We start from the raw sequence: 19,538 nt of genomic DNA on the forward strand, positions 1-19,538 counted from the left end.
ACCTGAAGAAGAAGTAGAACCTGAGGAAGGAGGTGATTCTGCGTCTGACCTCGATAGTGATCATGATGAGGATTAGGTCGCTTAGCACTTAGTAGGACTCGTGTATCACCTTTATTCTGTAATGGACCTGTAGTTCCAAGTTGGCATTAGTAACCAGACTATCATGTAATGTTAATCGCACGTTTGGTTGAACGCCAATGCAATTCCAGTTCTTGACGGTAATCACGCTTTAAATTTACACGCGTTATGAGCACGATAAGTGGTCAAATTGGCGATGTCATGTTGCGAGAATGAATTATTATGCCTCTGTTTTTATTGTGCTTTTGAGAATTTTCTCCAGTAATTTCAGTTTGGCATGAGTACCTAATTCATCTGCAATCTCTTGGCATCAACCAATAATCGCTTATTGTTGCAACTTCGCAGATGACGCGCACCCGTGCTAGAGCTAGTAGCAGCCAGGATGGCAACCAGGATGACTTGCCACCCCCACCGCCACCATCTGCTCAGGAATTCTTTACCCAGTTCCTAGGGAGCCAAAGGACAATGGAGGAAGCCTTGTGCCTTATCGCACAAAACACTGCTCGTGGCCACCCACAGCAACCAGGGGCCGAGCCAAATCAACATAGTTCATTCAAGGAGTTTCTGGACACGAAGCCTCCGATCTTCAAGGTGGCTGAGGAACCACTGCAGGCCGATGAGTGGCTGAATACCATCGAGCAGAAATTTCGTCTGCTAAGGGTCATAGAGCACCTAAAAGCTGAATATGCTTCTCATCAGCTGCAAGGACCAGCAGGAATCTGGTGGACGCACTTCCTGTCGTCTCTACCTGCTGATGCGAGAGTGACCTGGGATCAGTTCAAGCTGGCTTTTAGGGGACACCATATTCCCCCGGGCCTGATGCGCATGAAAGCAGCCGAATTTATGAGGCTCACTCAGGGAACCAAGTCACTCACAGAATATATGCACGCATTCAACAACTTGTCAAGATATGCTCCAAGTTTTGTGGATACTGAAGAGAAAAAGATTAAGAGTTTCAAGCGAGGTTTGGGTACCAAATTAATGAAGACCATGGCAAATTCTAGATGTGCCACGTATAATGAGTTTATTAGTGATGCCTTGACCCAAGAAAACCACAACAACCTGCATGCGGTTGCTAAGGGTCGCAAGAGGGCATATGAGGCCAGTGCATCCGGATCTTTCTAGTCAAAAGCGCCTATCGCAGCTAGGCCACCATTCCGTCCACCTGCATCCAAGTTCAGGCCTCCACCACCAAAAGCTCAGAATAACAGGCCACAGAAACCATTTCGTAAGGCGTTCACTATTGCCTTACCAAAAGGAAATGGCAATCAGGACAGCTCCACCGGATTCAAAAGTAATCAACCTTGTTTCAACTGCAACCAACTGGGTCATTGGTCCAAGGAGTGCCCCCACCCCAAGAGGAATAGTAACTCAAATCAGAACAATCAGAGGTAGGTGAATGCCAGGGCACGTCAAGGACAAGTACATTATACCGCTGTGGAGGAAGTGCCCGCCGGAGAAGTTGTCACGGCTGGTATGTTTCTTGTCAACAAGCATCCCGCTGTTGTTTTATTTGATTCGGGAGCTTCTCATTCATTTATGAGTCAAGCATTTGCATCTAGACATGATCAAGAAATAATAGAAGTAAGTAAAGGGGGTTTTAACATAAGTTCAGCAGGGGGTACTGTTACTACCAAAAAGATAGTCAAAAACGTACTCATCTTGATACAAGGGAGAGAGTACACAACAGATTTGATAATATTGCCGGGGTTGTCGATAAGTGTAATCTTAGGCATGAATTGGATGAAGGATCATGGTGTTCTTATTGACACTAGCACCCATACTATTATGTTGAGAGAACCCACGGGAGGGAATGCTTGTCTAGTTCCACTCTCCCGCGATTTCAAACCCCAACATTTAGCCTGTGCTATCCAAACCACCACCATATGTGATATTCCAGTGGTTTGTGAGTTTCCGGATGTATTTCCAGAGGAATTACTAGGTCTACCACCGGATAGGGACGTGGAATTTAAGATTGAATTAGTGCCAGGTACCGCACCCATATCCAGAAGGCCCTATAGAATGCCACCCAATGAGTTAGCAGAACTCAAAGTTCAATTGCAAGATCTATTGGACAAAGGTCTTATCCAACCTAGCTCATCTCCGTGGGGATGCCCAGCATTGTTTGTGAAAAAGAAGGATAAGTCACTAAGAATGTGTGTAGATTACAGACCACTCAATGCTGTGACCATCAAGAACAAATACCCATTGCCCCGCATTGACATCTTGTTCGATCAACTAGCGAAAGCAAAGGTATTCTCCAAAATTGACTTGAGATCAGGGTACCATCAAATAAAGATCAGACCGGAGGATATACCTAAAACCGCTTTCTCTACTAGGTACGACTTATACGAGTATTTGGTTATGTCTTTCGGACTAACAAATGCCCCAGCCTATTTTATGTACCTAATGAACTCGGTATTCATGCCCGAACTGGATAAGTTTGTGGTCGTGTTTATCGATGACATATTGATTTATTCAGAAAATGAGTCAGATCATGAAGAACATCTGAGGATTGTCCTATCCAGATTGAGGGAGCATAAGCTATATGCCAAGTTTAGCAAATGTGAATTTTGGATGAGCAAAGTACCTTTCCTAGGTCACATTTTATCGAGAGATGGAATCTCAGTAGACCCATCAAAAGTACAAGAGGTCATGGAGTGGAAAGCCCCAACTTCGGTTCATGAAGTTCGGAGTTTTCTAGGGTTAGCAGGATACTATCGTCGATTTATTCCAGATTTCTCAAAAATAGCTAAGCCTATGACCAGACTACTTCAGAAGGATGAGAAATACAAATGGACACCAGAATGTGAAACCGCTTTTCACACCCTCAGAACTTTGTTGACTACAGCACCTGTGCTAGCACAACCAGACATTGAAAAGCCTTTTGATGTATTTTGTGATGCATCAGGAATAGGTTTGGGATGTGTACTTATGCAAGAAGGGAGAGTAATTGCATATGCCTCTCGGCAATTGAGGAAACATGAAGTCAACTATCCTACACATGATTTGGAACTAGCAGCCGTTGTCCATGCATTAAAGATATGGAGACATTACTTGTTGGGCAATGTATGTCATATCTATACTGACCACAAAAGCCTCAAGTATATCTTTACCCAGCCAGAACTAAACATGAGACAACGTAGATGGTTGGAATTGATTAAGGACTATAATTTGGAAGTGCATTACCATCCAGGCAAAGCAAATGTAGTAGCTGATGCACTTAGTCGGAAGTCCCATTGTAACACTATGGAAGCACTATTGGAAGATGGATTCAACTTGCTACATCCTGCTGTACTCCACAATATCACCATCAGTTGTTCGCTTGAGGGCAGAATCATAGAGCTACAGCAGACAGATGTAGGAATAAGTCACATCAAGAGAAAAATGCTAGAGCAAGAAACCAAACATTTTAGATTGGACGAAAGAGGTGTATTATGGTTTGAGGACCGACTAGTGGTGCCAAAAGACCGTGAGCTAAGGAATCAAATCTTAGAAGAAGCTCACTCGTCCAAATTGTCTATCCACCCGGGTAGTAGTAAGATGTATCAAGATTTGAAAACCCGTTTTTGGTGGACTAAGATGAAGAAAGAGATCGCAGCCTATGTTGCAAGGTGTGATAACTGCAGTAGAGTGAAAGCCGTCCATATGAAAACCGCTGGATTACTTCAGCCACTGCCTATTCCAGGATGGAAATGGGAAGAGATCAGTATGGACTTTATTACAGGCCTTCCAACAACGCCACAAGGTCATGACTCAATCTGGGTCATTGTTGATCATCTTACCAAGTCAGCACACTTTATACCCGTGAACACGAGGTATATAGTTGGGAAATACGCTGAGATATACGTATCCCAGATCGTGAAGTTGCATGGAGTACCCCGGACCATAATCTCGGATAGAGGGCCGCAGTTCATAGCTCGTTTCTAGGAACACTTACACCAAGCTTTGGGAACCAAGCTAATCAGGAGTTCAGCTTATCATCCGCAAACTTCAGGGCAGACAGAGAGAGTAAACCAAATCTTAGAAGATTTACTTAGAGCTTGTATTATATCTTCAAAAGGGTCATGGGAGAAATGGTTACCTTTAGCTGAATTCTCCTATAACAACAGTTATCAAGCGAGTATCAAAATGGCTCCATTTGAAGCCTTGTATGGCAGAAAGTGTAGAACTCCATTGAATTGGATTGAGCCCGGTGAAAGGAGATATTTTGGTATTGATTTTGTCAATGAAGCCGAAGAACAAGTACGTATCATCCAACAATACATGAAGGCAGCTCAATCAAGACAGAAGAGTTATGCCGATAGAAGAAGAAGACCACTAACTTTTGAAGTAGGTGACTATGTGTACTTAAGAGTATCACCCATGAAAGGTGTGAAGAGATTTGGGATGAAAAAGAAGCTTTCACCAAGATATGTAGGGCCATACAAAATTTTGGAACGAAAAGGAAATGTTGCGTATAAGCTACAACTACCACCAGAGATGAGTGCAATCTTTGATGTGTTCCATGTTTCTCAGCTAAAGAAATGTCTTCGAGTACCGGAAGAAGCTATTGCACCCACCAACGTGCAACTTCAATCGGATTTGACTTATGAAGAAAAGCCAATTCGAGTATTAGAAGTGATGGAGAGAGTAACAAGGAGTAAGATCATTAAGTTTTATAAGGTGGTGTGGAACAATCATAGTGAACAAGATGCTACATAGGAAAGAGAAGATTATCTGCAAGAAGTTTATCCCGCTTTTTTCCAAGAATGGTAGGCCTTGCAAATCTTGGGACGAGATTTTTATAAGGGGGAGGGGCTGTAACACCTCGGGTGTTAGCCTTGCATAACTTGACTTGCATAACATGAGCATGAGCATCAAGCATTCATAAATCATCAATTACAACTGAAACATTTGATCGAAACATATGAAACATTACTTGTTATCGCGTGTTTCTTAGAACATATGCATGTGATCATGTGCAAATGGATGCAAGTGGGTAATGTTGGTCACTAAAACACCTTAGCTATACTTAGGTTAACAAAAGGAACCTTGTTCATGAAGGCCACATTTCATGATCCAGCACTTAAGTGATATTTCATGTGTTGACCTGAATAGCTATATGAGTGACTACTACATGAAATGCTTAAATGACCTTGCAAATTGTTTTAACATGCTTAGGATATCATTAGGAACAACTTTAGTATTTAGTGCTAGGGCTAGTTTGGTCATTTAGCCATGGTTTGAATGTGTATCATGATTTCAAAGTGACATGTTTGACTAAAGTTGAACTAGGTGTTAGGGACCTTGCATGGAGGAGTTCACTAAAGCAAAGTTGTAGTGTTTGACATAAGGAACAACTTTTATTTTTGGGTCATGGGCTGATTTAGCTTCTAACATGCTTGAATGGGTCCCACAAAAACCAGCAAAACCCAGTTTTCAACACTTAACGATTTTTTTTCTAAGTCAGGAACCCTGACAGCCTGACGAGCCGACTTTGATCATGATTTTACTCGGTTTACGATAAGAATTGGAACCCGATCATTGAACAACAATTGTAACTGGTACTTAGGTCTACAAAGTCGGTGTAGTAACCTAGCGCTAATTCGTCATGGATTGGAAGTTAAGTCATCACCAAAACTCGCTGTCAGGCTGTTCCGATCGTGTCTGAACGAACTGAATCGCCCAGCTCGATGGCCGACCGGCTTCAGACATCGCGCGCCGCGTGGAGTCCGTGACGGCCGCGCGTCACCGGCGCCTCGCCGTGTGTGGCTCGGCCAGGCCAGAGCACGGCTTTAGCTCCCCCGCACTCGCCCGCTCCCTCCCGTGCACCCCATTTCATTTTTCCTCGGCCTTCCTCCTCGTCGCAGCGCCAGCAGCAGCCACCGAGCGCCCGCAGCTCCGCCGTCGCCATAGCCGCGCGTAGCCCGCGCCTAGCCACTCCAGCACCACCACCATAGCTCCTCCGTCCCCTCAGCGACCCACTGCTCCCTCCCGTGCTCGCTGACCAAGCTTGGTAAGCCGCAGCAACGCGCACGCTCTTGCTGGAGTTTGCCGCCGTGTCCCGTCGTAGTGGCCACACCGTTGTAGCCTACCATTCCCCGCGATAGCTGGTGCGCTAGGTCCTCCGTAGTACACCGGTGCTCGTCCGAGCCTTAGATCGGGCCACTAAGGTCGTCACCGGCGTTTTTTCATGGCCCAGCCCCGCCGTTCCGCCATGGCCGCCGCCGTCGTCGCGGGTGGCGACGATAGGGCTGGCCAAGTGTACCAATCAACGCGCTAGGTCATGTAGGTCGTATGGTGATGATGTCACCGCCGGCGAACTCGCCGCCGTCGAGTTCTCGCCGCGTCAGCCGAGCAGCGCCGCCAGCTCTGTTTTGGTCTCGCTGACCGGTGGGTCCATCCGACGAGTGGGTCCCTGCTGTCAGCGACTCTAGGTTTTAGGGATAGTTCAAAAATTCTAGATTCAAGTATGTTTTGTTATTTTTGTATCTTTAGTTTGATAGCTCCAAAAATTGTGACATAAATTTGTGAGTGTTCCTTAGGAAATGTAGTATTTAAGAAAAATATGTTCCTAGCTTCAACAGTGGAAATTTATGGAGATTTAAATCAGGATTTGAAATGTGCTTTTGAATGTATTTAAATTTGTTTATTTTATATCTAGAGTTCCTGTGCTCCAAAAATTATGAAATTTTTGTGGTAGGCTATTCTTGTCATACATGAGCTTGGGTAAAAATTTGAGGACCAGTGCATGTGTAGATCTATAGTTATAGATTTTTCTTTTATAAATAGTTAATCCTTGCATGAATTTTTATAAATTAATTATGAGTCCAAAATTCATGAAATTTGTTGGAGGTGATACTAGTACCATATGGATGTTAGGAAAAATAAGAAATCTGTTGCTTGACACTTTTCAATAGGATTTTCCATTTATGCTATTTCAAGCCTTGCTTCCTTATCATTTTTGTATAGAATGTTCTACTTAGTAAAATGACATGAAATTTTTATAGTAGTCTTTTGATAGCATTAGTAAGGCTCTGTAAATTTTTGAGAATTTATTAAGCACATCTGCTATATATTTATTATTTAACCTAGATATCTAAATAAAATAATAAAGGCAATTTACTAAATAGTTTGGTCTTCACCATTATATCATCTTAACTGTATTTGGTATGCTGAAACTGTTGGTAGGTTCTAGGTTGTCAAATTTTGAATAATTACCTGAAGTAGAAGCATTCTTACTTTATATTGCATGTTAAATCATTTCCGGACTGATTCTAGAATATGATGAGTTGCATATTGAAGCTGATGTAGACTGTAAAAATGGTTAATAACAAAGTTGTACAGAATTTGATAAGCTTTCCAGAAAGTCCAGGATCACTGTTTTTGAATTTGTAGAACTCTAGTTATGAGTGAAACAAGTAGCTACTGGTTGTGGTGTAGTCGATGCATTGTAGAAATAGTTAAGTAGTAATCGAGAAGAGATATGCACCTACTCAAACAACGCGATGCACTTGTTAACATTATGCATTCGTAATACTCATACCATACTCATGCATCTAGGATCAGAGGAAGAGATCACGTTGCTGGAATTCGAAGAAGCAGGGGAAGGGAACCCGCAGGAGAATCCGCAAGCCCCCGCTCCCGAAGGCGTGGAGCAGAACCCTGAAGAGCTTTCGGAGTGTCCTGACCACCGCCCTACTTCCTTTCTGCGAGGCAAGCCCCGGAGCATTATAAGTCTCCCAGTAATTTACAAATGTTTACTTACGTATTTATGATTGATGCATTAGGTATAAGAGTTGAATGAAACCACTTGATGCATGTACATTCCTTGTCCAGATATTAACCCTTTAATCGGTATAGGTCCAGGATCGAATATATGCTTAGCCATGCTTAGACCAGTAGAAGTCGGGTGATATCCTGTCACCTGCGAGAGATAGGTGGATACCGGAGCACGGTTGGCTATATCTGCTATCGTGGAACAGAACCATGTGGTAAAAATAAATTGAGATCGGACGGGAAGTCGATAGAGAAGCAACAAGACATGGAGGTATTGGGTGTGGATTTATCCCCGTCTGTGTCAATTAAGGACCGTACCGTTGTTGGCGCTTCTGACAAGATTGAACACATGCCTCTCACTTAGCTGGCCAGATAACTCGTTCCGACCGCGAAGCTGAGTAATTCAACTCAGGCCGGGAACCGTTCTGTTGTGCGCTCCTTCCGGGGAACGATCAGACTGAGCCCAAGGGCAGGCTTGGCCTGAGCATCCTGGCATCTGGTGTTCCAGATTGTGCGGCGCGGTACAGACCCACGAAATGTGTACCTGAGTTGTACCAAAGGTGACCTAAGACTATCATGGCTGATAGATCTGGGTTTGTGTTAGGAATAAATTCCCAGCTGGTTGAAATCGATTCGAATCGTCGTCTCTCCCGGATAGTGAGAAACTTGGCTAGTCCCAACATCATAGCAACTATATTATGAAACATGATGGTTCAAATGAATATGGAATTACAATACCTGCTATGGTTACTATTGTATTATTCTAAATAATATACCACATGTTTGGCATAGGATAGTTGCTAATCTAGAAATGGATAGTTATAATTAACTTGATAAAAGAATCACAATTGTACAACGGTCAATTGCCTTTTTCGCAAAATGTTGTCAAGTTACGTCCACTTATACAGCCTTGCATAATCCTTGGAGTCATTTTATTTCTAGTTCATGATGGGTAAGTCTAGCTGAGTACCTTCTCGTACTCAGGGTTTATTTTCCCATTGTTGCAGATGGCACTGTGTATCATGGTTATTGCAAGAGTTGCTTCTATCCCGCTGTGGATGAGGAGTAAGCCCTGGGCAGGCTTATTTAGTAATTCCTATCCTTGCTTTTGTGGACCGTGATCTGGCTTGGCACTGTATCAAACTATGTTGGAAACTTTATCTTCGAACTTATTTGCTTCCACTTTGTTTATCAAACTCAGTTTGTAATAACTTTTTATTCGTACTCTGATGATGAAAAGTATCTGCGAACCATATGTAATATGTGGCATGTATGTTGAATCCTATGCGATCTTGGTTGTTGTAAATCGTTTATCGAGACCCATCGTGGTACTCGACGGACTACCGGGTTTATATGAGTTCAAGTACGACAGTGCGACCGCTTGCGGATTGCCATTATACTTATATTCTTATAAATTGGTCGGTTCCGCGACACTTTTGCTACTAACCTTGCCTTAAATCTTGGAGGCTCACTAGGAGACAAACCCTCCTTTCTCTTGAAGATCCATTTGCAACGAACGGCCTTCTTATGTTTAGGCAAGCGCACAACATCCCATGTGCCATTTTTCTCAAGTGACTGCATCTCTTCTTGCATAGCGAAAATCTACTTCTCGCGGTCACCAGAAGCAACAGCTTCAGCGTACGTAGTCGGCTCATTAATGTTCCCAACCTGTTCAGCACAACTAAAGGTATAATGAACAATATCACATTCCTCAATTAAACATGGACGAGGTCCACAACTCCTCTTTGTTCTGCGATCTGCAATAGACTGGTTTTGAGGCTGCAAAACAGGAGGTGAGTGCTGAACAATATCATGAACATTTTTATCAACCATTTTAGTTTTCTGATCATCTACGTGCTCCACCTGCACGCTAACATGTTCCTGCTCCTCATCAGAACCAACTGGTGAAACATCTGTGGACAAGCTATCGTTAAACATAATAGATTCATTAAAAACAACGTTCCTGCTCATGAAAGTCTTTTTAGTTTCAGGATTCCATAACTTATATCCTTTAACTCCAGAACCATAACCAAGAAATAGACACTTAATGGCTCTAGGTTCTAGCTTTCCATTATCAACATGAGCATAAGCAGTGCAACCAAAACTCTCAACTATGAATAATCAGTAGGCATACCAGACCATACCTCAATGGGAGTTTTCTTATTAAGTGAGATAGAAGGTGACCGGTTGATCAACTAACAGGCAGTGTTAGCAGCCTCAGCCCAAAAATGCCTGTTCATACGAGCATTGGACAGCATGCAACGAGCCCTCGAGATGATGGTTTAGTTCATGCACTCAGCCACACCATTCTACTGAGGAGTGTACGAGATGGTGTGGTGCCTGACAATGCCTTCTTCCCTGCAGTAATCATTAAAAGCATCCGAACAGAATTCACCGCCATTGTCAGTACGAAATAATTTTACCTTCTTTTTAGTTTACCTTTCTATCATAACTTTCCACTCTTTAAAAGCAGCAAAAGTATCATCTTTATTTTTCAGAAAGTAAGGCCACACTTTTCTAGAGTAATCATCAATAATGGTAAGCATGTAACGAGCACCACCATAAGAGGGCTTACAAGACGGTCCCCACAAATCAGCATATACATAATCAAGTGTACCTTTAGTGATATGAACAGATGCATTGAATTTTATCCTCTTGTGCTTACCAAAAACACAGTGCTCATAGAACTTCATCTTACCCACAGTGCAGCCATCCAGCAGGTCTCTCTTGATCAATTCTGTCATACCAAGTTCACTCATATGCCCAAGACGCATATGCCAGAGATTAGTTTTACTTGGTTCATCATTAGAAACAGCAGCAGCAGTGACGGAACCATGTAAAGTACTTCCTCTAAGAACATATAACTTTACAGAATTCATATCACCTATCATATGAATGAGAGAACCTTTTGATACCTTATACACTCCACCTGAACCGGAGTGTCTGTATCCCTCGGCATCAAGTGTGCTGAGGGAGATAAGATTTCTGGCCATCCCTGGTATGTGTCTCACATCTTTCAGTGTGCGTATCATGCCATCATGCATCTTGATCTAAACGGAGCCAATGCCCACAATCTCACTGGGTTGTTATCTCCCATATGCACAACATCTCCACTCTACACAGACTCATAAGAATTGAACCAATCTCTGTTAGAGCATATATGAAACGAGCATGCAGAATCAAGTATCCATTCATCACGACCAGCAACACAACCAGCAAAAACAACCAGAACGTCTCCTGAATCAGAAGTATCAACAGCGGAGACAACAGAGGCCTTACCATTACCATCGGATTTGTTTTTCGGTTTATACGTACCGTTTCTTTTCTCCTTATTCTGCAGCTTCCAATAATCCTCAATGATATGAGTATCTTTCTTACAATACCTGCAGAACTTATCCCTGCCTCTGGACTTAGAACGGCCTTTACCATTCTTGCTCTTATTTCAATTATTGTTGTTGTTGTAGGTTTTCTGCTCGGGCCTGCCTCTAACCTACAACACTTCACCCTTGGAGGACGACACATCAGACTGAACCATACCTTTCATCTTCTCCCTCATCTGGAGGGCCTCATATACTTCCACAAGAGTTAGTTCATCATTGCTTAATAGTATGGTATCTTGGAAATTTACAAACAAAGTAGGCAGTGAGCATAACAGTAGAAGAGCTAAATCTTTATCATCATATTTTACCTCCATCTATACTAGGTCGGCAATGATCTCCTTAAAGATCGATAAGTGATTCATCACCGAACCACCTTCTTGCAGCTTGTGCGTGAACAACTTCATCTTCACGTGCATCTTACTGGTTAGATCCTTGGACATACAGATCGATTTCAGCTTAAGCCAAAGTTCTGCGGCAGTTTTCTCCTGCAGCACTTCTTACAAAATATCATTATATAGATGAAGTTGAATCAGAGACAGAGCCTTACGATCCTTTCGCTTCTCTTCAGCGGTCCATGACTTCTGCCATTTTCCTCCAAAACCGTCCAGCGCCTCATCAAGATCCGAAGATTGTGCCAGAATCGCCCGCATCTTGACTTGCCACAGTGCAAATCTTGTCTTGTAATCCAGCAGCGGTAGATCAAACTTCATTGATGCCATCGCAAAAACCCTAAGGTCAAACCAAGCTCTGATACCACTTGTTATAAATGATAGGCAATATAAACGATGAAGAATAGTAGATCAAATACAGGAGATACGAGATTTTAACGTGAAAAACCCTCCCAAGGTGAAAGGGAAAAAACCATGGGCACCAGTTAGTAAATCTTCACTATATCGGGTGAGGTTACAAACGCCGGAGATTTATAACTTGGGGATACCCTAACCTAGGGGCCTTCCCATATACAAGTCTATGATGCCTCCTTTCATGAGGGAGGTGGTCCGTATATATAGAGAGGAAAAATCCCACACCCTCGTCTATTAGCAATACAGAACTAATAGATGGTGTAGTCCCTCTTAACGCTAATGGGCCGCTTCGCTTCGGCTCAAGCTTGAATTTGGATCATAGCTCAACAGTAGTAGTATGATATCGAAGCACGTATCGACTTCCAATTTTCAATTAGACCGGGAGGAGAATGAAACCAAAGAATTCCTCTTTTTATTAGGCCTTGTTCAATTAATCTGAAAAACCAAGAGGGATTGAAGGAGATTTTTGTTTAAGGATTAACAAAACAAACCCGTAGTATGTCCTTGCATTGAAAAACCACTGTTTGTTGATTTGTTGTGAGAGAAAAACACTGTTTGTTCGCTGAAATAGTATGGCTCATAGGACAGGCGAACATGGCCTAACTCCATTTCAAAACACTCCTGGTCCAACGAAATCCATGAATTCAAAGGGCTAGATTATTCATTGATTGATTTGATGGGCCAGTTTACAAATCCACGTTTAAAGCATTCCTCATCAAGTTGTCAAATTACCGGTTTGTTGCTAGCCATTACCCACCACATTATCGTCATGAAATTTAGGGCCCGTTTGTTTCGGCTCTCGCGGCTCCGGCTTCCACTGACACCGTCACTATTTATGGAGCCGTTTCTCTCCCCTCCTACACTGTAGCAGCATTGTTCACTGAAATCGTTTTTCTCTCTCCTACCTTTTTGTCTCACTGTTTATGGAGCACTGTTCACGGAGCCGGCGGAGCTCGTTTTTCTGGCTCCTGCGGCTCCGGCTACAGTGTGTGAACAGTGATAGAGCCGGAGCACGTAGGAGCGCCGCCAAAGAGGCCCTTAGGGGTGTTAAAAAATGTAGAGTTAGTGCTTGCTCATCTATTAGTCTCGTTGTTTTGGAATCAACTTGAACTACAATCGAGCCAAACTTAAAACCCAACTAAGGCCTTGTTTAAATTTAGGGTGTAGAGTTTTAGGGTGTTACATGGGGTATTCGGATACTAATAAAAAAACTACAAAATCCGTCAGTAATCCGCGAGACAAATTTATTAAGCCTAATTAATCCGTCATTAGCATGAGTGTTACTGTGGCACCACATTGTCAAATCATGGACTAATTATGTTTAAAAGATTCGTCTAGCAAATTAGTCACAAATTGTACAATTAATTATTTTTTAGTCTATATTTAATACTCTATGCATATGTCCAAACATTTGATAAAATAGGAAGTAAACTTTATTGGAGGAACCCAAAGTTAATATCCTTTCTGTGTGTGTGCATGTGCGGTGTGCCCTTGATGAACCAAACTCGGTTAGGGACACACTCGAGGCAAACTCGATTTGAGATGTTACGAAGTAAATCATTATCGTCTCATTGGAATGCATGCTTTTTAAAAAATCCTATATTTTCTTAATAAAATTGAATAAATCCCAGTAAAATTTACTATGCACGATTTCTATCGAATTTCTGCGTCCAGCTCCTTGCCAAAAAAAACCCTGCGTTGAGCAGAGGCCAAAATGTCACTTCTTGGCTCGTTGACAGCCCAGTGGCTGCAGCCTAGCAGGGCCACTCGACCAGTACATTTCTTTTGGGCCCTACGGAGCCCAGCCATATTTGGCCCATCTGAAAGATGAGTTCCTCGCTTTATTAGCCCTCAAAAATCATCATCCCCATTAGAAAAAACGACAGAAAGGGTTTCTAATAAAAAAAAAAAGAAAAAGCGATGGAAAAAGGTGCCAATAAACTACGAGGATGCCGATTTATCTCGTCTCCTCTCCCGCCGCCGCCAAGCTCGCCGCAGGAGGCCCACACGCACCCCCGCACCGGCGGCGCCAGCTCCTCTTCCGTGCTTCCCACCGCCCCGTACTCTCTCTCTCTCTCCCTCTGCTGTTTTTGAGCTTCCTTCTTTCTACTTACTGATTCGTGAGCGGGCCGAGCTTTGGTTTCTCACAGAGCCGCCGCGCCCCCCTGCTGTCTTCGGCCGCCGAGTACCCGGCAGGGCGCGCCATGGCTGCTGCGGAGGCCGGAGCGTCCACGGCGACCGATTCGAGGCTCAGAGGTGGGTGCTTATGCCTCCTGGTTTAGTGGTTTGGCACTGCTGCCTTGGTGGATAGCTGGATTGGTGCACAAGCAGAAAGATTCGGTTCTCTCTTCATTAGTTTAGAGGGAATGTGGCGATCATTAGGAATATGCTTTTCCTGACTTCCAACCAAATGTCTTTGCAGTTTGTACGATATTGGTTTAGGTCGCTGTTGCACTTGCTCCAGTTTATTTCCCTCTGAAAGATCGAGTGGCGAATGGCGGCTCCAGAGGCTAAAGTTTTGCAGTGTCACATCGGACGTTTGAATGCTAATTAGGAGTATTAAACATGAGTTAATTATAAAACTAATTGCACAGGAGTAGACTAATTAGCGAGACAAATCTATTAAGCCTAATTAATTCATAGCACCATATTGTCAAATCATGGACTAATTAGACTTAGTAGATTCGTCTCGTAAATTAGCCTCAATCTGTGTAATTAGTTTTGTAATTAGCCTATGTTTAATACTCCTAATTGGTATCCAAAGATTCGATGTGATAGGGCTAAACTTTTGCCCATATATGTTTGGGTCTTTGGGATCACTCCAACCCTTCCCAGTCCTTAATGTGCAAGCGTTTGGAAATGATTCAGTACTATGGTTCTAGCAGCTACAAGTTCAGCTTGTTGGGAAGTTGTACCTGCTATTTTAAAAATTCAGCTGGTAATCTAGGTGGTAACCAAACAAGACAGATTATAGATGTAGGTTATATAATCTCATAAGCTGCCTGGGGTAGATTATCAGATTATATAATCTACCAACCTAGGGGTTGCCAAACAGGGCCTTAGTCATGACACAATCTATGTGTGATTTTCTTCCTTAATTAAGAGCATCCGGCAGTCAGAGTTCTGTTCTGTTTGTATAGAACCTATGTGCTGAAGACCATCAGAATGTCAAATGTCATATAGAGTTTTGCTGCTCCAAGGTCTCATGTTTATGCAGCGCCATTACTCGTTCAGGATTAAATGGCCCCTTGGTGGTGCAGTCTAAAGTTCAAACACATATATGCAAACTTGAATATTCATCACTCTATGTTGAACATGATAGTCAATCACTTTGTATTCATGATATCCTTTTGTTCTTGTTGTTTGAGTTCCATCCAGAATTTTTTGTCTTATTAAGGATTCTAGTGTTTGCACTTTGAAGAAATAGATTCAGATCCATTACATACTTACGTTCCATAAAATTTTATGTACTCTCTCCCACTTACCTCATTCGTAAATCAACAGATAAATTTTGTATTATGGATTAGTAATCAATTCTGAAAAAAACTATGGACTAAATATAAGTTTCTACATCTACAGGAGTGAAGCAAGCACTGATATCGTTGTCAGATAAAACAGACCTGGCTAATCTTGGAAATGGTCTTCAGCGTTTGGGGTAACCCTTTTATCTTCTGGTCATTTAATGCGCCGTTACTTTGAATTGTATAATCCACAATCGGTTGCATGTTTTTTGAGCTCGTGTTAGATTTGTTGGCTGCAAGTATTTCTGTGTTTTATTTATTATTGTGTCATTATATAATCATTCATCATGATAAATTATTGCGAAGTAATCCCTAACTTATCTCAACCCTTTCACAAAGTATTTTTCCTTATGATAGTTTCTCTCTCCACGTGCATGTTTTTCATTGGTTAACAGTTCATATATGGATATTGCATTTAGTAAAATATTTAGCAAAGTATGGGTTTATATTAGATTAAACATGGATTCAGATTTGTCTTTATTTTGATATTTTTTATTATACTCATATAAAGATTTTGCTCCTGTAGGTTTTCTATTATTTCCACCGGTGGCACGGCATCAAGTTTGGAAGCATCTGGAGTTAATGTTACAAAAGTTGAAGAAATTACACACTTTCCTGAAATGGTAAAGCCTAATTCATGCTAATTTTGCAGCATTTTTGAAAATATATATTTATTACAAACATTGTTATCAGTTATCACAGTCAGTTTAGTGATGCCTGAACAAAGTTTGTTGGAAATTTTGCAAAATGCATTACTTGTAATGGTTCTTAAAACATGTAATAGATGTAACTCTTTTACTCTTGCTATTTTTCAAAAGTATTCTCAAAGTGGTTGTCTGAATAACTGGTCAGAATACTGCATAATTCCAACTTTGTAATTCCATGCTTACTAGATGTTCCTGGTCATTTGAATCTAACCTTTATCCCTTTCACTGATTGTTTAAAACGGAAAAAAACGTGTTTCTGGGTCGACTATCATGCTGAGAGCTTTTAGTAACAGTATAAATTGCACATTTCCATATGCACTAACTCTTTTGGTCGTTTCAGCTTGATGGGAGAGTAAAAACATTGCACCCCAGTATACATGGTGGTATTCTTGCGCGAAGAGACCAGGAGCATCATCTGAAAGCACTGAAAGAACATGGCATTGGTGAGTTCTTAAGTTCATCATGCAATCATCTATTAAATATTGTAATAATGTTATGACATGTCAAGTTTCATGCGATGAGGTGACAATCATTGAAGGGTGTTATTGTAAGTTGACTAGGACCTTTTCTTTGTTCACAGGGACATTCGATGTGGTTGTAGTCAATTTGTACCCATTCTATGATAAGGTCACCTCAGGTGCAATATCTTTTGAGGATGGCATTGAGAATATTGATATTGGTGGGCCTACATTGATCCGAGCTGCTGCCAAGGTAGCTGTATTGGAATATTAGTGATTTGAAATACTTAATACTTACAAAGGAGTGCACTGGATTCATGCAAAGTTGATTTCATTTTACAATGTATCATACATGCTAATACATTACATGTTGATCTTCCACTCATTTATGCATGCAAAATTTATGTAGCAGTAATACATTTTGATAAAAATAGTTGTGGGCTTGCAGTTTGCTTACATTGTTATCTATTTCTTATGGCTGATAGAATCACAAGGACGTTCTTGTCGTTGTCGATCATAAAGATTATCCTGCTCTATTGGAATATCTAGAAGGGAAACAAGATGACCCTGATTTCCGCAGGACACTTGCATGGAAAGCTTTCCAACATGTTGCTTCTTACGATTCAGCTGTCTCAGAGTGGTTGTGGAAGCAATCAAATAAAGGTATTGGTTATTTTTTTGGTAAATGTGATGCTTGTCTAATAGTTTTGTCAGCCAATTTTCACATATGGCAGTATCATGATCTTGTGCAGCAGATACATTTCCTCCCAGCTTTACTGTGCCCCTCACAGTGAAGTCTACACTTCGTTATGGTGAAAATCCTCATCAAAAGGCTGCCTTTTATGGTGACAAGAGTCTTTCTCTAGTAAATGCCGGCGGTATTGCAACAGCAATTCAACATCATGGAAAGGTAAGACAAGCAGGTTTCCTTTAGTTATTACTGCTACACTAAAATGGGACACAAAATCAATTAACTCATTGATGAGTATCTATGTTTTGCTTCCATGGTCTTTTGTAACTTCATTATTCCTTTTATTGGGTACATATAAGCAGATAACTTGTTTCTAGATATTCTCAATCTTTGTGAGTACCATACCAGTACATTGATGTTTATTTTCAGGGGTTTGCAACTTTACACACGTCACCTTCTTATACAGGAAATGTCTTATAACAATTATTTGGATGCGGATGCTGCATGGAACTGTGTCTCAGAGTTTGAGAGCCCGACTTGTGTTGTGGTTAAGCACACAAATCCGTGTGGCGTAGCGTCTCGACCGGACATCCTTGAAGCATACAGGTTGGCTGTGAAGGGAGACCCTGTCAGTGCATTCGGCGGCATAGTTGCCTTCAATACGACGATCGATGAGGTATTTTGTCAACCCAGCACCATGTTCCTACACAAAAGCTGCAGATCTTCTAACTGCGTCGCCCCACTATGCATAATGCATTATTGTTGACACATTGACTGACTGACATGTTTAGGATCTTGCGAGGGAAATCCGTGAGTTCAGGAGCCCCACGGACAGCGAGACAAGGATGTTCTATGAGATTATTGTCGCGCCTGGGTACACAGAGAAGGGCCTGGAGGTCCTGAAAGGGAAATCCAAGACGCTGAGGATACTAGAGGCGAAGAGGAGTGGGAAAGGCATGCTGTCGTTGCGACAGGTGACTGGCGGCTGGTTGGCTCAAGAGTCTGACGATCTGACCCCGGAAGACATCACCTTCACAAAGATGTCCGAGAGGACTCCCGAGGACAGTGAGCTTTCGGACGCGAAATTCGCGTGCCTCTGCGTCAAGCACGTTAAGAGCAACGCCATTGTTATAGCCAAGGTCAGTAGTGCACGCATGCATGCCTCTCGTCTGTTAGGTTATGTGGAGAGCGCGAAATCGCTAGCTGTACAGGTTTTTTGTTGATTCTGTGCCTGATGATGGCTGGTCGCTTCAGAACAATTGCATGCTGGGCATGGGCAGTGGCCAGCCGAACCGGCGGGAGAGCCTGAGGATTGCTTTCAAGAAGGCAGGAAAGGAGGCCAAGGGAGCTGCTTTGGCCAGCGATGCCTTCTTCCCTTTCGGTAAGAGAAAAGGAAATCTAAAAGCGCTTGCTTTAAAATTGGAATTCAAGCATTTACCGAGTAGTTGATTTCAATCAATTTTTATACGTAGAAGCTTGGAACAAAGAACACTAAAAACATGGTTTGTTATTACTAGTTAATTACTGTGCTGCTGAACCCGCGCATGATGCAGCTTGGAACGATGCGGTGGAGGAGGCGTGCCAGAGCGGCATCGGGGTGATCGCGGAGCCTGGCGGCAGCATCCGGGACCAGGATGCCGTGGACTGCTGCAACAAATACGGGGTGGCCCTTGTCTTCACAGGCGTCCGGCACTTCAAACACTGATGGATGGTCACTGAAGAAGCCGCCGACGACGGCGAGGGTGCAGCAGAGACTGTCACTGATGGAAGGGACCTAACTACCTCGACCTGGGCTGATGGCTGCACGCTGGCTGGAAGGAAGAATCTGCTGTTTCCCAGGGCTGATGCTTGATGGCATTGCTTGGCTAGGGAGATTCTGATGTTAGTCTCTGTGGGTTTTAGTTGAAAACTTGATAATGAAGGTATAACCCGAAAAGAGAGATGATTCTGATGCAACCAAAGGTCTTCTCTTTTTGAGAGGATGAATCGGTGGGTCCCAGTTTGTATACCGCAGCATGGCAAGAGGTCGATTGAGCTTTAAAACTTCGCAGTGAATGAATTGAGTGTTGGAATCGTTCGCTGACTGATGGTGGAAACGTACAATCTGTTACTCGGAACATTGCAAGGCTACGACATGCC

At 42.5% G+C, this 19,538-nt stretch overlaps 1 protein-coding gene across 2 annotated transcripts; it reads left to right on the forward strand.

Annotated features, from left to right (window-relative positions):
* The first annotated feature begins 13,933 nt into the window (after window positions 1-13,933).
* Window positions 13,934-19,484, forward strand: LOC136500802 (uncharacterized). 2 transcript variants are annotated; one of them, XM_066496238.1, is made up of 12 exons: window positions 13,934-14,082; window positions 14,173-14,278; window positions 15,602-15,677; window positions 16,070-16,166; window positions 16,591-16,693; window positions 16,831-16,961; window positions 17,194-17,371; window positions 17,461-17,618; window positions 17,866-18,075; window positions 18,191-18,538; window positions 18,654-18,780; window positions 18,953-19,484. In XM_066496238.1, exons 1-12 carry the CDS (start codon window positions 13,972-13,974, stop codon window positions 19,102-19,104), a joined length of 1,797 nt encoding a protein of 598 aa, XP_066352335.1. In that variant the 5' UTR covers window positions 13,934-13,971; the 3' UTR covers window positions 19,105-19,484. The 2 variants fall into 2 exon arrangements, with proteins under 2 accessions (XP_066352335.1, XP_066352336.1); XM_066496239.1 differs by having other exon boundaries at window positions 17,464-17,618.
* The last annotated feature ends 54 nt before the right edge of the window (window positions 19,485-19,538 follow it).

Source organism: Miscanthus floridulus, chromosome 13, assembly GCF_019320115.1.
Source record: "Miscanthus floridulus cultivar M001 chromosome 13, ASM1932011v1, whole genome shotgun sequence".
Lineage (NCBI taxonomy): Eukaryota > Viridiplantae > Streptophyta > Magnoliopsida > Poales > Poaceae > Miscanthus > Miscanthus floridulus.

Bases quoted from the DNA above. Each gene is read 5' to 3' on its own strand.
- LOC136500802 (XM_066496238.1), top strand. From the start codon at position 13,972: ATGCCGATTTATCTCGTCTCCTCTCCCGCCGCCGCCAAGCTCGCCGCA. The intron at 16,694-16,830 runs GTGAGTTCTTAA...CTTTGTTCACAG, and splicing joins ACTGAAAGAACATGGCATTG to GGACATTCGATGTGGTTGTA. The intron at 18,076-18,190 runs GTATTTTGTCAA...TGACATGTTTAG, and splicing joins TCAATACGACGATCGATGAG to GATCTTGCGAGGGAAATCCG.